At 62.5% G+C, this 14,730-nt stretch overlaps 1 protein-coding gene and 1 long non-coding RNA gene across 22 annotated transcripts; one reads left to right on the top strand and one right to left on the bottom strand.

Moving 5' to 3' along the window:
- Positions 1-59: 59 nt before the first annotated feature.
- CIRBP (cold inducible RNA binding protein) lies at positions 60-13,702 on the bottom strand. 21 transcript variants are annotated; one of them, XR_010132186.1, is made up of 9 exons: positions 12,263-12,410; positions 10,359-10,569; positions 3,808-3,916; positions 3,597-3,703; positions 3,375-3,513; positions 3,210-3,291; positions 2,823-2,893; positions 428-561; positions 60-221 (listed from the first exon to the last, which is right to left on the bottom strand). XR_010132186.1 is itself a non-coding variant. In XM_055371065.2 (8 exons), the coding sequence occupies exons 3-8, from the start codon at positions 3,908-3,910 to the stop codon at positions 2,431-2,433; spliced, it is 519 nt and encodes a 172-aa protein (XP_055227040.1). In that variant the 5' UTR covers positions 3,911-3,916; positions 10,359-10,569; positions 13,368-13,702; the 3' UTR covers positions 1,702-2,430. The 21 variants fall into 21 exon arrangements, 16 of the variants coding, with proteins under 16 accessions (XP_063557983.1, XP_055227033.1, XP_055227034.1 ...); XR_010132183.1 differs by lacking the exons at positions 10,359-10,569; positions 12,263-12,410 and adding exons at positions 1,159-1,380; positions 5,420-5,559; XR_010132187.1 differs by lacking the exons at positions 10,359-10,569; positions 12,263-12,410 and adding an exon at positions 7,530-8,107.
- Positions 5,764-7,351, top strand: LOC129528813 (uncharacterized). The gene is made up of 2 exons (XR_008674096.2): positions 5,764-6,215; positions 6,434-7,351. It is a non-coding gene; the product is annotated as an uncharacterized lncRNA (long non-coding RNA).
- Positions 13,703-14,730: the final 1,028 nt, after the last annotated feature.

Raw genomic sequence — 14,730 nt, 5'->3', positions numbered from 1 at the left:
AGGCTTTTCTTCCAGTGGCCCCGCTCCGCCGACAGACCCCCCTGAACCACAGACTCGGCTTTCTGGGTGCACACGTGGCCCTTTATTCGAATCCGACTTTCACAGGGCTCCACATCGTTGTGGGCAAGGACTGGCCGCCCCGTAAGCTGCCAGCGCACCGCAGCCCGTGCTCCAGGAGAGACTCGAGGCCCTGAGCCCGCACCTCACTGGCGAAGCGCCTCCTGGAAGGAGGAGGAGGGAGGGAGAACAGGCGCGGGCTCCAGGCGGGGGACCCGGCGCTCCCGGGAGGCGCTGCCCTGCACCCAACACACACCGAAAGGCGCCGCCGCGGGGCCGTAGGTGCGGGAGAGCAGGACTCACTGGAACGCCCAGGTGCCGCCCGGGACAGGGCTCAGCGCCACATGCCACTCTTCCACAAAGCACTTACAGGGGACAAGCCTCCTGGGCAAGCGGCTGCCTCCAGCTCTTGTTCCAGGTGAAGTCCCTCCTGGGACAGTGACCCCAGAGGTCATCGCTGCTCTCAGGCCACCCTTCCCCGAGTCCTGGCCGGGCCCCTTCAACCTGCCAAAGCAAAGCAGCGTTACTCCTGACGTCCTGCACGGGGCTCACAGCTGCCCCTCCCGGCCTCCCCGGAAACAGCCACAGCCCCTAGGAAGGTCTCAGGCTAGTCAGGGGGCTGTGACCTCAGGCTCCGTCACAGGCCAGCATGCCCAGGGCGGGTCTGCACCTTGGCGCAGCTGGAGCCAGCTACCCGTATGGGATGGAGCTATGTGGGCCAGTGTGGGCTCTAGAAAAAAACTAATGGCGGCAACAGACATCAGAGAAAGCTAAGTTAAGAGTGTGACTTAAAGAGGTCTGGAAAAGACGGTCAATTGATGAGCAAAAAATCCAAAAGGCGGGGGCGTTCACTGGTCTGCAATCCTGCTTAAGGGATCTCATCTATGAGCCAGGCATGACTGGGCCCAGGCTGCACCTGGCTGCACGTGGGGAGCGTAATGGCCGGGCCTGACTTTAGTTCCAGCTTAATTGAAAAAAACAAAAACAAAGTTAAAAAAAAAAAAAGGAAAAACAAAAAACAGTCACAGGAACATTCCCCGGGCACATGACTTTCAGTGAGCTCTCAACAAGAGGGATGTGGACACGAGCGGAAGGAGTTACCTCGAATTACAGGGCTATTTCCACATATGAGCTAGCCAAGGGAGCAGCTTGCGTCTCAGAGGGTTCTGTTGGGCGCACAACACTTCTGTCCTCCGAGGGCTGCAGCTTCCATAGGCTAGCAGAGAATGCTCAGAACTTGTGAAGCAACAGCAGAACTAGCTAACCGGCTGGCCGTCTGATGTCGCCCTGGGATGCCACGTGCCTCTGCTCTCTGGCCTGCTTCTAGACTGAGGCAGTCCAGGTCAGCGTCAGGTGCACGTCCACTGTCCCTGCTAAGCTGCCCGCACAGTCCAGCCCTCTGGCCACCACTGCCAGAAGCCTCCCAGGGCTGTCCTGAGGCCTGAGCTGCCCGCTCCCGTCCCCCGCCTGGCTCCCCTACCCTGACCAGCGCCAGTCTGCTGGGCCTCCCTTTCTAGCTCTGCAGGCCCCAGGGAAGGCTTGCAGACCCGCTGCTTCTCCACCTTCTCTCTCTGCTCAGGTCTGGCTGCAGGAGCCCGCAGCAAGGAGTGTGTGGTGCAATGCAAGGGAATTGTCAGAGCAAGGTTCATTTCACACGGTCTTTTAATCGGCTTCGTAAAGCCAAAGAAAACTGCGTACAAGAATTCCTCAGCCACTGCAAATACAACATCGATGGAGTATGCGTACGTCTTCCAGTAAAAAAGGACAATATAAATAAACATCTTCAAGAACCTCTCAGGGACGTCTGCACGTCTACTGTGGGGCGCACAGCACAGATGGACGCAGGGGCTGGGGCTCCAGGGCAGTTGCTGCCACACCCGCCGGGGTCCTACCACACTACACTCAGAAACGTCACATGGAGTTGGAAAAAAGCCACAGCTTGCTCAGCTTCCGACAAAGAGCGGATTCACAGTCCGTTCGATCTCAGAGAAGTGAATGGGGCACCCACTTCATGGGGCCAACCCCACTAAAAAAAAAAAAGGCAACGCAACCAAAAACTAAAACAAAAACCAAAAACCCACACAACCCCCGATTTTTTTGAAAACTCATGGCTCGTGGTCAAAAAATAAATGCTTTTCAAAATGTTTTGAAAACCCTCAAAAAAACACAGCACTTCCTTAAAAAGAAAAGTCTAGTAACGAGGCCATCCCGGCGTCAGAAGCGGTCAGGCTGGGTTTGACAAGATCAGAACCGAAATGACTACGAAAGTGGGAATACAAGGAGGTGCGTTTACTACACATTAACGTTCAGCGAAGCTCCCACAATCTTTAAACACACAGCCATTGGAAGGACGATCTTGAGCAGGAAGGGTTTTTACTCGTTGTGTGTAGCTGAGGACAAGAAGCAGGCACAGTGTAAAGGCACCGAAGCAACGAGAGGCAGCTTCACCCCAGAGGCCAGACCAGGGCGCGGCCTGCGGCCGGGGAGCAACCACCCCCCACAGCCGAGGGAGGCTGGCCTGCGGCCACACATGCACCTAGCTGACTGCCCAGCGGGCCCTCGCTCTCCCTTGCCTTTTTGGTCAGTCTCATTTGGCTTTTGCGTCCTGCGATAGAAATGGCTCTGAGAGGACAGATGCGCCTCTTCTGGGCAAGCACAGTGACAAGGTCTGAGTGTCCAGCCTAAAGTGCTTGGAGAGGGCACCAAGGTGAACCGAGCTCCCACCGCAGGCCACAGCAGCGTGGCGCCCTCGGAGTGTGACTTACCGTAACTGTCATAACTGTCTCTGTAGGACCCGCCCGAGCTCCGGTCACTGTAGCCACCACTCTGACTCCGGCTGCAAGACAGACAAACGTTGAGTACCGGAAGGTACCCGTCTACTTCTGCTCTGCCACAACAGGCTGAGCCGCCAGCCCCCATGCCAGCCGTCCCTTCTGGGGACGCAACAAGGACCCCAGCAGGGCAGAATCTTGGAAATCGTCCAAAATCTCCACCAGCCTGTCCCCCAGGCCCTCCTGCTTCTGCGAATGTCCTGAGCAGTCTCCTCTCCTCTTGGCCTGGGCCCCCACCTGCCTCTGCTCCTTGCCCAGCCAGTCTCATCTCAGCTCCCCCAGGGACCTGGGACCCGGGACTGAAGCTGGCCATCCCCTCACCTGCTATAGTAGTCTCTGGAGCCTCCGTAGCCCCCACTCCTGGACTCGAACCGGTTCCCCCCATAACCTCGGTCCCCTCCTCCTGCACATACAGGAAAAAGTGAGTACCAGCTCCCACCAGCAGTACCTCACAGCATCCCCAAGGGACCCACTCATGGCACTCACCTCTAGAGAACCCACGGCCCCGTCCTCGGCCCCCGCGGAAGAAGCCCCGGCCCCCGGCAGAGCCACCACGGTACCCACGGGATCGGTTGTCTGACGATTTGCCTGCCTGGTCTACTCGGATCTGCCGTCCATCTACAGACTGGAGACAAGAGGGCGGGACGGGTTAGCGGGTGGGTGCCCCATCCTCGAGACGGGACTCCCGCTCAGCACCCTGATCCTCACCTTCCCATTCATGGCCATCATGGCATCCTTAGCGTCGTCAATGTTCTCAAAGGTGACAAACCCAAATCCCCGAGATCTCTGGGTCTCCCTGTCTTTCACAACCACCACTGTGCAGGGGAGAGAGGTCTGCAGTCAGCACCCGGCTGTACTTACAGGTAGGAGGAGCACAAGCCACCCCCGCCCAGGGCCACGGGCCCAGCACCAGCCTCACCTTCTGAGATCTGTCCGTATTTTGAGAAGACCTGCTCCAGCGACTGCTCATTGGTGTCAAAACTCAGCCCTCCAACAAAAAGTTTGCCTTCATCTGATGCCATGGCGGCCTGTGGCAGACACCAATGAAATCCTCAACAGGGGTCATCTCTCACCACCTCTCCCCGCTTCCTATTTTATGTAAATGACATGTGTTTTTTAGGGGAAATATTAGAAAATCAGATTTTTATTTTTCATTATCTCAAACTCATACCTAAGACTTATTTTTTTTGGGTCGGGGGCAGTGTGTCTAGCTGTCACCCAGGCTGGAGTGCAGGGGTCACTGCAGCCTCCACCTCCTGGGCTCAAGCAATCCTCCTACCTCAGCCTCCCAAGAAACTGGGACTGTAGGTGTACACCACCACGCCTGGATAATTTTTTTAAATTTGTTTTAGTAGAGATGGGGTCTTGCTCTGTTGCCCAGGCTGGTCTGAAACTCCTGGGCTCAAGCAATCCTCCCACCTTGGCCACCCAAAGTTTTGGGATTACAGGTGTGAGCCACCGCACCCAGCCACCTAGGACTTCTTAATTCAAATAATTTACTCCATCCACCCCCAAGACTGAAGGCAGGCCGCACCCATTTCCACAATGGGTGTCTCCCTTCCCCCACAGCCTTCCAGTTGTGCCCTGGGCAGGACTGCACTCTCAGGTTCTCCTATTTCCGAACTGGTGCCAACTCCTACCCTAACCAACTGACATCTACTTGTTGCTGGACCAGAACGTGCTTCTGTTTACTGTAAAATGCCTCCTGAGACTGGGGGGCTGGCTGTCAGGGAGGCCGCCCCGTCCTGGGGGGCACCTCAGGGCAGGTACTGACTTCCATAGACAGGACCTCGGCCGGGAATCGGGAAAAGATGGCCCCGGAAGTGATAAGGCAGGATTTCCAGGCAGGGGAAGTGGCATTTAGGAGAACTGGCTATTTAAGGGGGCGGTCAGTGCTGACACAGACAAAGCATTCATTGGCTGGGAATGGCCGCCACCCAGTGGCTCTGAGAACTAGACTTGGAAGTCTGGCACTGGGAGCTGTGCCAACTTGGAGCAAACTTTGGGCGCAAAGCACGACGTGGCAGACGAGGAATCACACTAGAACGGGCCACGCCTACCCAAGATTTCCTTTCCCTCATGCAATCGCAATGGGAAAAGGAGGAGACTAAGGCTCGGTAAGCAAAAGCGTTGGTGTGTGGATACCTCCAGCCCCAAGACCGGGAAAGGGGCCCTGGAGGCCGGGCGCGCCACGTGGCCCCGCCCCCGCCGCGTGCGCATGCGCCCCGCGCGCACCCTGCGCCACTCCATCCGGGCACTCGGCGCTCCCGCCATTTCGCTGGGCACAGCCTCGAGCTCGCGGCCGCCATTTTGCGGCTGCAACCGGGTCGCCGGCGGCCCGGACCGGCGGGGAGAGGCCCTCTGGCCGCTACTCGGCCCAATCTCCCGCTGTCCCTCGCCGCCGGCGGGGCGGACTCCACCCCGGGCCCGCCCCCTCCCAGGGGCGTGCCGCTGCGGCCCCGCCTCGCTTGGCCGCCGCAGGCCGCCCGCCGCCCCGAGCTCCTCGGAGCCGGTGCAGCCAGGGCCCTCACCACTGAGTCGGGCAGGTCCCTGACGCAAGCGGGAAGACGGCGCACCACAACGACCCGAGCCTCCTAACGCGCGAGTGAGGGGGGGCGTCCCCGAGCCCGGCCTTATATACGCCTCCGCCTGGCCCCGCCCCCTACACATCCTGGGCCAATCAGAGGGCGCGCCTGCGTCTTATATTCATGAGCTGGAGGCCGAGTCTATCTCGGTTCCGCCCCCTCCCGCGCACTGGTGTCGGGCTCGACTATTGGCCGAGACGTTTGCAGTCCGCAGTCCTCCACCCGCGCTCGAGGGGGCGTGACCAGCGCGCGGCGGGGCGGGGCTGACCCAGTTACGCGTGCCCGCTCCCTGGCCTGCGGCGGGGAACAAATGGGCCTCTAGCCCCGATTCCCAGGCCTCCGGCCTCATGGGGACCTCTGGGTGTCACTGGGACGCCGACTTTGCCTGTGCTCCAGCAGTCCCGACATAACAACCTAGCCCAGATCCCCTACCCAACCAAGACCCGGCTGTCAGACATCCCAACTTCATCTGAACCCCGACACCTGTCGTGATATTCTTGCCAATACAACCGACGTCCCAGTTTTCCCAGCACCCCAGCACTCCATTCCTGCCATCAACCCCATGCCCACCCAAACCCCAACAGAGACAACCCCATTCATGCGAACCCCAATATTCGCAATCCCAATTCTTCCTACATCGACACACTTTGGTGCACCCCAACTTTACGCAACCCAGTTTGCCTACAAACTCCAACCCGCACCCAAGCCTAACTCCCACTGGAACCGCGATTATCACGGCTGGGTGCGTCGCCCACACCCCCACACTCGCCTGGCCGGATAGTGTTGTGCGTCCCTGCTGTCGGGTGCAGGCGGACACCTCGAGTCCCCACTGCACCCCAGCACTCAGCCCGGCCCTCGGCCTCCCCTCCCACCGTGCTGCACACCAACGGCGCACTCGCTCCCCACGCGGGGCCAGGCCCACTCTGCTCCTCCACCCAGGCCTTTTCTCTCCTTCCACAGGCCTCCCCTACTGAGCCTGGTTGGCGGAGGGGAGTCTTAAAGCCGCCGCCATCTGGAGAACCAGCTTTACAAGGACCCTCACTTCACTACTCTTCGGCGGCCCCAAAGCCTCTGGGGGGCCCTCTATGGCCACCACTTGCTCCTCGCCCAGGAGTCATCTCATGCCGCCTCCCCCAGCCCTGGTGGAAGAAGCCAGCGCGGACCCCTGCCTCTCTGCCCCAGAAAGTCTTCGGAGGGATGACCCTCTGCTGACAAGCTGGGGGAAGTTGGCGTTCAGAGACCCCCGTTTTGCTGCTCATCCCAGGGAAATCCCGGCCCCACTCCTGACCTCAGACTCACTCCCACCCTCAAGTGGATCGAGGTGGGGGTAGCCAGGGGCGCTGTCTCCAGTGACAAGGTCTCTGGGACCCCTCATGGGCTCAAGACCCCCTCCCCCAGGCAGCAGCTGTGTGACTCATCACCACCCCCTCTGCACCTCGGGCCCCCCCACTACAGCCGCCCCACTCCCCGTCAGCGGCAGCCGGCTGCTGCGTCAGCCACTCACGCAGGGTGGTTATTAAAGGAGAGAGACATCAGCACCGAGCTCCCCTGCGCCCGCCGTCCATGCGGGAGGGGCCACCCACCCACTGGAGCCCCAGACGCGGGCCCCACATGCCCAGCCTGGGAGCAATTCAGGCCCATTCTTTCTGATCTGCCCCCCCAGCCCCCAGCCCCAGCAGTCAGCGCGGGGGACGTTCTCTGCCCCAGAGCAGCCCTTGTAGGGGGGGAGTTGGAGGGGGTGCCTGGTAGTCATAGCGGCCCCTGCATAATTGCGTAATTCTTGCCGCTCCCCCCAACCCATCGTTTCCTGGTTCTGTGAGCCTCTGCCTTTTCCTGGTTTTGCGAAGCGCCGTGTTCATTCATTCATTCATTCATTCAGCCAGTGCCTAGTTATTAAGCGCTTACTACGAGCGGGTTCGTGGGTGCGGGCTCCGTGAGTGTCCGCAGCCATCCTGGGTTCCCAGGGTGGCGTTGACACGCACCTGCGCACACCTGCCGCTTTGCATCTGTGCCGAGCACTGTGCACCGGCTTCCAGGTGTGGACCTGTGTCCGTACCTGTGCCTCTGGGGTCAGCTGCGTCTGCGAGCACCTGTGACTCCCAGGTGTCTCACCGCGATCCTGTGTCCCCACCGGGGGTCTCAGGCGGCTGGGACCCCGTCATCCACCCCTGCTGGCCACTGACCATGCGAGACCAGACCGGGACGCGCTGCCCGTTGCGGACACGAGGGGGCGCTGCGGCCTCTCTCCGTCCGCGGCGTTTGGGTCGAGCCCCCGGGCTCCCGGTGCCGCCGCTCCACGCAGACGCCTCGCGTGGGAGAGGGGGCCCCGCCGCCCAGCCCTGCGCGGCCACAGCGCACAGTCCTCGAGGGGTCCAATCTCGCGGGGCGAGGACGCAGCCTGCGTGTCGACCCCCAGCCTCCCGCCGCCCCCGCGCCTCGGCCCCAGCGGAGGAGCTCAAAATAGCCGCGCCGGGCGGGGGCGAGGCTGCTATTCCGGGCCCGACGCGCGGGGCTCGCCCCTGCCCGGCGAGGCGCGGGGATCAGTCAGAGTCCCCGAACCTGCTCCCCGCGCGTCTGTCTTGGGCCCCGTGGGCCCATTCACAAATCCGCCCCCTTTCCAGCCTGCCGTCTCGGAAGGGGCGCACACCTCCTGCACCCTGATACTCCTCCCGGGCCTCCGCCCCTGCATGGCGTCGCCATGGAGACGAGGGCGGAGCCCCCTCGCTCCCGCACCACCCACCCCGCCCTCCCCACGGGGCCCCGCCCGCCGGACGCCGGGTCCTCCCCCGACCCCGACTAATGACCGGGCGGGAGGCGGTAGAGAGCGTCTATGCCTGGGACGGGCGTGGCCCAGGATGAAAGGCGCGTGGGGGGGACCCCGGGGCCGCATAATTACCGCCCCCTCCTAGCCAGGCGGGGGCCGGGACCGTGCACCTGGCGGCCGCCCCGCGGGGGCGCAGAAATAGGACCGTCCTGGCAGAAGCTGCAGCCGGCCCAGCTGGCCCCAGTACGCGGGGCCCAGAGCCAGGGTGGGGGATGCAGAGACCGGGCGTGCGGGTTGCCAGGTGTGGCGCACATGTGTGCCCGTGGGCAGAGTACAGAGACACAAGCTTGTGTGGACACGAATGTGTAGCTATGTGCGAGTGCACACGGCGTGGTGAGTGCAGGGACCCCAGGCCGGCCTGCGTCGGTGCGCAGGGCATATAGGGGCGTGCACGCAGTCTTGGAGGTGTGTGCACGGAGCCCCCGGCACCCGCGTGTGTGCAAAGACACAGGAACCCGTCTGCGTGGCGCTGTGTTTGCAACCCAAGGAGGTGGGCGCTTGGACTCCAAAGTGTGCGCTTATCCGGATGTGGATGTGGGGGCAGCCGGGGACAGGGCTGGGTGTGCGTGACTCGGGTGTGCCAGGACCCACAGAGCATATGTGTCCATGCCTGGTGCTGTGACTCATGTCCCTGGGGTGGGCACGCGTGCTGTGTCAGCGGGAGCCGCGCCTCCCAGGGCAGCCCAGAGTTCCAGAAGCGCAGAAGAGAAAGGGTTAAACCTGCCTCTTCCCCCAGCTCCTAGCTGAGTCCAGGGCTGGGATCTCAGGTCCCCTGGGAGGCCCCGCGCCGCCCCCCCCCCCAACACGCCCCACCCCCGGGCCTGAGATTCAGGGGTTGCTACACAGGAAAGCCGGACTGAGCTGCTCCCCAGCCTCAGTTTCCCTCCTGTTCCTCGGATGCGGTCGCAGGGTGGGTCGGCTTCCATTCCCTGTGACTCACCCCCTCCCCACAGGCCTGAGTCACAGCTCAGGAATGTGGAGGCTGGGAGGCCCTGTCTACTCCTGCCCCGGCCAGGCCATCCCAGCAGCCCAAAGGCCAGGCCTGGGCCACAGAGGGACATCCCCGGCACACACACCCCGCCACAGGCCACACACAGGTGCACACCCACACCCCTGCTTCGTACCCACTGGACACAAAGTCATACACCATGCACTCGGCATCCGGAGACCCTGCCTGCCACAGGCACACGCACTAGACAGGCTGCGGACAGGACGGACCCCGACCTGCCCTGGGGTTACACACCTGTTTGCTCTTTCAGTACACAGGATACTGCAGAGACACAGGTGACCCCTTCTGCTGGGGCGCAGACCAGCCAAGCACATGTGGCGGACGTGCAGTGACGTGCACCCATGCGTGTCTGTGACGTGCAGATCAGGTGTCTGTGAAAGGCCCAAGACCCTGCATGGCCCACGGACACCCTAAAGCTGACCGAGGCTTAGGCTCGCCTGCGTGGAGGCTGGGGATGCAGCCACCTAGTTTCTGAAACTGGGAAAAGGTCTGGGGGCTCCGGAGCCCCCACCTCCATGCAGCCTCAGATGTTGCTTAGCAACAGATGCCCGCTCTGGGGTAGGCGGATGGATCTCCACCTGGGCCCAGTTCCCTCTCATGGGACTACAGGTCCTGTGCCTAACAGAGAGGCCAAAGAGTGGGGATTTCCTGCAAAGCCAACCAGGCTCAGGGTGGCCCTGCCTAGGGTGGGAAGTATCTCCATGGCAACAGTGGAGTGGGACAAGTGGAGAGTATTTCCCCACTCTCCCAGGCAGCTGCAGGGGCTCAGGACCTACGGAGTGCGAGTGAAGACACCTATGTTGCATCTTGCTGGAGAGGCACCTGGCACCTGCCCGCCCCCGCGTGCCTGGAGGGTTCCCACATCCAGACGGACAGACGGGCCAGGGGACACCTGTCCAGGCAGCCATGGCTGCTCAGCCACAGTCCCTGGAGGGTCAGGGGCCCAGCTGTGAGGCAGGCGGTGCCCAAGACGCTCTCTGGACCGCACTGCTTCATCTGAGAGGTGGGCATGTCAGCAGCACCTCCTGGGGTTAGAGGCGCACGGGGAAGACCTGGTAGGAAGTCGATCAAGGGCAGTTAGCAGCAAAAGACAGCTCCACGCAGCGCCAGGCTTTCCTTGTTGTTTGCTTCCTTGATGTGGCAGTCCACATGGAATCATCCCGTATGCAGGCCGGTAGCGCTGGCTCATGCCTGGAATCCCAGCACTTTCGTTTGAGTCCAGGAGTTTGATACGAGCCGGGGCAACATAGCTAGACCCTGTCTCTACAAAAAAAAAAAAAAAAAGCAAAATTAGCTGGGCGTGGTGGTGCTCACCTGTATCCCAGCTACTCAGGAGGCTGAGGCAGGAGGATCGCTTGAGCCCAGGAGTTCCAGCGAGGCTGCAGTGAGCTGTGATGGAGCCACTGTGCTCCAGCCTGGAAAGGGAGTGAGACCCCATCTCAAAAATACTAATAACTGGGGCCAGGTGTGGTGGCTCACACCTGTAATCCCAGCAATTTGGGAGGCCAATGCGGGTGGATCATTTGAGGGCAGGAGTTTGAGACCAGCCTGACCAACATGGTGAAACCCCTTCTCTACTAAAAATAATTAAAATTGGGCTGGACGCTGTAGCTCACGCCTGTAATCCCAGCACTTTAGGAGGCCGAGACAGGCAGATCACTTGAGATCAGGAGTTTGAGACCAGCCTGGCCAACATGGGGAAAGCCCGTCTCTACTAAAAAAAATACAAAAATTAGCCGGGCGTGGTGGCGGGCGCCTGTAATCCCAGCTACTCCGGAGGCTGAGGCAGGAGAATCACTTGAACCTGGGAGGCAGAGGTTGCGGTGAGCCGAGATCGCGCCAATGCACTCCAGCCAGGGCGACAGAGCGAGACTCCGTCTCAAAACAAAAACAAACAAAAATAATAATTGTCCCGTATGCTAACTCTCCTGCTTCATTTGTATTTCCAACATGCACAGAAAGACTTTTGGAAGGCATAGGTTGGGGCTTGCCTGGGAACCCCTCTCCATCCCCCACCCAGACTCCAGCAGGCTGGAGTCAAGCTTGGCTGGGCAGCGGAGGCTCACTGGTGCACAGAGGGGTGAGTGGGTGAGTGTCTGTGGCTGGAGGCCCTGGGGGTGTTCCTGCCCCCGCCCAGGCGTGTGTTGGTTGTGGGGGAAGGCTGCTGCCCTCTCTGTATCTGGTCAGGGCCCTCTTTGTATCTGGTGACAGCTGCGGGGTGTGGTGTGACTGCAGGCTGGAGTTTTGTTCAGGGAGGCCTTGGCCCGGGCTGAGCGAGGAGGTTCTGTTTGTTTTAGGGTCCTACAGTGGATTGAGGTTGGGGGCAGGTATATGGGGTGTGTCTGGGGGGGGGGTTGTGTATCTGGGAGCCTGGCACACCAGCCGCACCCATAAATGCGTGGCCTGGGGAGGGCTGTCCCAGGCGTGCTGGTCGCGGGTGTGGGATGGCTGTGCAGGCCCCTCGTGGGATGGCACCCATTGGTTTTGCTTGCTCTCCCCCAGGGCTGAGTGTGGGTAGTGTCCTGGGTACGGGGCGTGTGCCCTCCGTGGAAACCAGCTGTCTCCCTTGCTCCACTCCGCCCACATTCCAGAGGGGTTGGGGGTGCCCTCCCAGGCTCCCGCCCGCTCCTCGACCTCCGACCTCGGCCCAAGCCCACTCCCTCTGCTCTGGCAACCGAGGAGGCAGCTGGCTCCAGGGAGGGACTGCAAGACGGGGGAGGAGGCTGGAATGTGCCCCGGGGTGAAGGGGGCCCCCAGAGAGGGGGCGGAAGCAGGGGAGGGACGGAGGGGCGGAGATGGTGGTACTGGGTTGGGGAGAGCGCCAGAGATCGGGACAGAAATAGAGAAAGGCAAAAGAAAGAGAACTGGAGGGAGTGAGAACCAGAAAGAGGGTGGAGGCAGGGCCCAGGTGACAGCCTCCCCTCCCCCACCCGCTGGGCTGGGCTGGGCTGCTCACCTGTCCCAAGTGACCCCAGAGGCAGCCAGTTCTCTGCCCTTCCAGGGCTGGGCGGCCCGTGGGTGGGGCTGCACCAGGCTCCTGGGTTGGGCCCCAACGCCCTTGGCCACGGGGTGGTGGCGTCCCCAGCCTCCAGCCCGGTAACTCCCATTCCCATGGTGCTGGGAGAGGAGGGCGGGTGGGGCCAGGCCCTGTGGGGGCGGCTGTGCCCGGGCACTGGCTCAATCCCTCCAACCCAGTGGCTCCAAGCCAAGGGCCTGGCTTCCACTGCTGTCCACCCTAGCCACCTCCCAAGGCAGCTCCAAGGGCCCATTCGGCCACCCCCAGAGGACTCCGGTCTCAAGCCAAAAGCCATGACCTCCACTGACCTTCTCCTGCCCGCCCACAGCTCCGCGTCTCCCCAAGCACCGCTCACCTGTGAGATCACCGCCTGGCAGGGACGCCAGCACGGGCTCCCAGCCACAGGCCAGCTCCCACCCTGAGAACTCCAGCTCTTCCCAGGCCGCTCCAGAGGCCAGGCTGCACAAACACCTTGGCTAGTCTCCCCACCTGGCACAGGCCCTGTTCACTCCAACCACTGCCTTCTCTGAGCACACACCAAGTTGGAGCCCACAGCCAAGCAGCGGGCGGCCACGGGGGATTCCTGCCTCCTGAGTCCTCAACTCTCTTGGCCCGGAGCTCACACCGGCATTTCAGATTTTCTCCTTCCCCCTGTTACCCCCGCCTTGCCAACCACCTCCCTGTGAACCTAAAGCCACCACCTTCCGGGCACACCGTAGTTCCTTTTTCGTCTCTACCTCCCCCAGGGTGAGGCCGCCAGGGTCCTCATCGATCATCGATCCAACTCGACCGCCCCCCAAAGTCCAGGCCACGGGTCCAGCCACCTCCCAGATGTCCTGGCCGCCGCTCCCCCTCACCTGCTCTTCCTCCCTGGTCCCCCAAGTCATCCCTCCAGTGGCCGACTTGGGGAATCACCGTTTAGGGTCCTTGTCAGCCTCGCCTTTCCTCCCATCTTTGATCTTTCTCCACCAACTGACTTCCCGGTTGCCCCCGAAAAGCACTCGGTTTCACGTTTCCGGGCCTTGGCACACGCCGTGCCCCCTACCTGGCGCACCCTTCCCGCTTCCTACAACACTTGGCAAACTCCTGCTCCTTTGGCAAAGCCTCAGCCCCAAAGTCCCCCTCCTCCTGGCCTCCTGTCTGAGCTCCCCCAGCCTAGGGACCGCGGGGAGGCTGGGCCGGGGTCTGGGACGTGCAGTGGTGCAGGGGTGGGGGCAGCAGGAAACGCGTTGGCGTGAAAGGACGGGTGCACGTGAGTGTGCCCGTGCCGGGGGTCCACGTGCGGCGCCCCGGGGCTCGCCCCCTCTTCCGTCCAGGCCCCGCCGCAGCCGTCAGACCCTCGGCTGCGCCTCCCGCCCCCAAGTTTGCAGACGCGCGGGGAGAGAGGCGGGGCTGCAGCGCCTCCGCGCTTGCGCCTGCGCACTCGGCCCTGCCGGGCTGAAGTCCCGCCTTCTGGAGGCTGCGTCGCGCTGCTACTGGGGCACGCCGATGAGCGAACGGTGCGATCACCAATGAGGCTTCCCTGCTGGTGGGCGGGGCCTGGGCCGCGCGACGCGGGGACGGGGGCGGGCAGGGCGCCCTACCCGGGGTGACGTCAGGCTCCTTTCGCGGCGCGTTGCCCTGGAAACCGCGTTTCCATCCCGGCGGGTTTCCGGGGGCCGCCCCCTCCCATTCAGCTTTTTCCTCAATGGTGGGGGGAAGGGAGCGATCCAGGGCCGACCCCGCCCCCCGAGATCCCAGCGGTCCCTGCCCTCTTTGTGCCTCAGTTTACCTCTCCGTGCCTCCCTACGCACACTTGGCCTCCGCCTGCCGCCCCTACGCCCGCTGCTCCCCTGGTTGGGCTGACCCTACCAGGCCAGGGCTCTGAGCCTGGAGCTCCATACCCCACCCCACGCCCCCAGGGCACAGCCTTGACCCCTGGGATCCCCAGGCTGGGGTGGGGGTCGGCATCCCGAGGGGCGGGTCCTGGAGTGCAGGGGACGCGCCCCCCACCCTGCAGGCTACAGACACAGCCCGTGTGATTCAGCAGGTGCTTCAGACAACATCCTCCTTCCTCCTTCCCACCCCGCCCAGCGAGGGGGCGGTGGCGCCCTGGGGCCCTCTCCCTGACCCCAGGCCGGGCGTCGGTGACCCGCACCCCCACCCTGAGCCCCGAGGGGACATCCGCACCAGGGACGGGGCGGGGGGCGGGGGTGCCGCCTGACTGGGCATCCGCCTTCCTGCCGTGGGCGTGCGATGATTTGGGGTTGACTGGGCGTTGGGAGGGGCAGAGGGGTCTCAGGAAGGTGCTCCCAGGCCACTCCCTGAACCTGTGCCCCTTCCCCTGGGGGCTCCCGGTACTGGGGCCCCTAGAGATGGGATAAGGGGTGGAGGTCACATCATTGAACAAACACCCCAAATCCTCTGGG

The sequence above is a fragment of the Gorilla gorilla genome, chromosome 20 (assembly GCF_029281585.2).
Source record: "Gorilla gorilla gorilla isolate KB3781 chromosome 20, NHGRI_mGorGor1-v2.1_pri, whole genome shotgun sequence".
In the NCBI taxonomy this organism is placed as follows: domain Eukaryota; kingdom Metazoa; phylum Chordata; class Mammalia; order Primates; family Hominidae; genus Gorilla; species Gorilla gorilla.
This window is presented reverse-complemented; position numbering and strand designations above follow the sequence as displayed.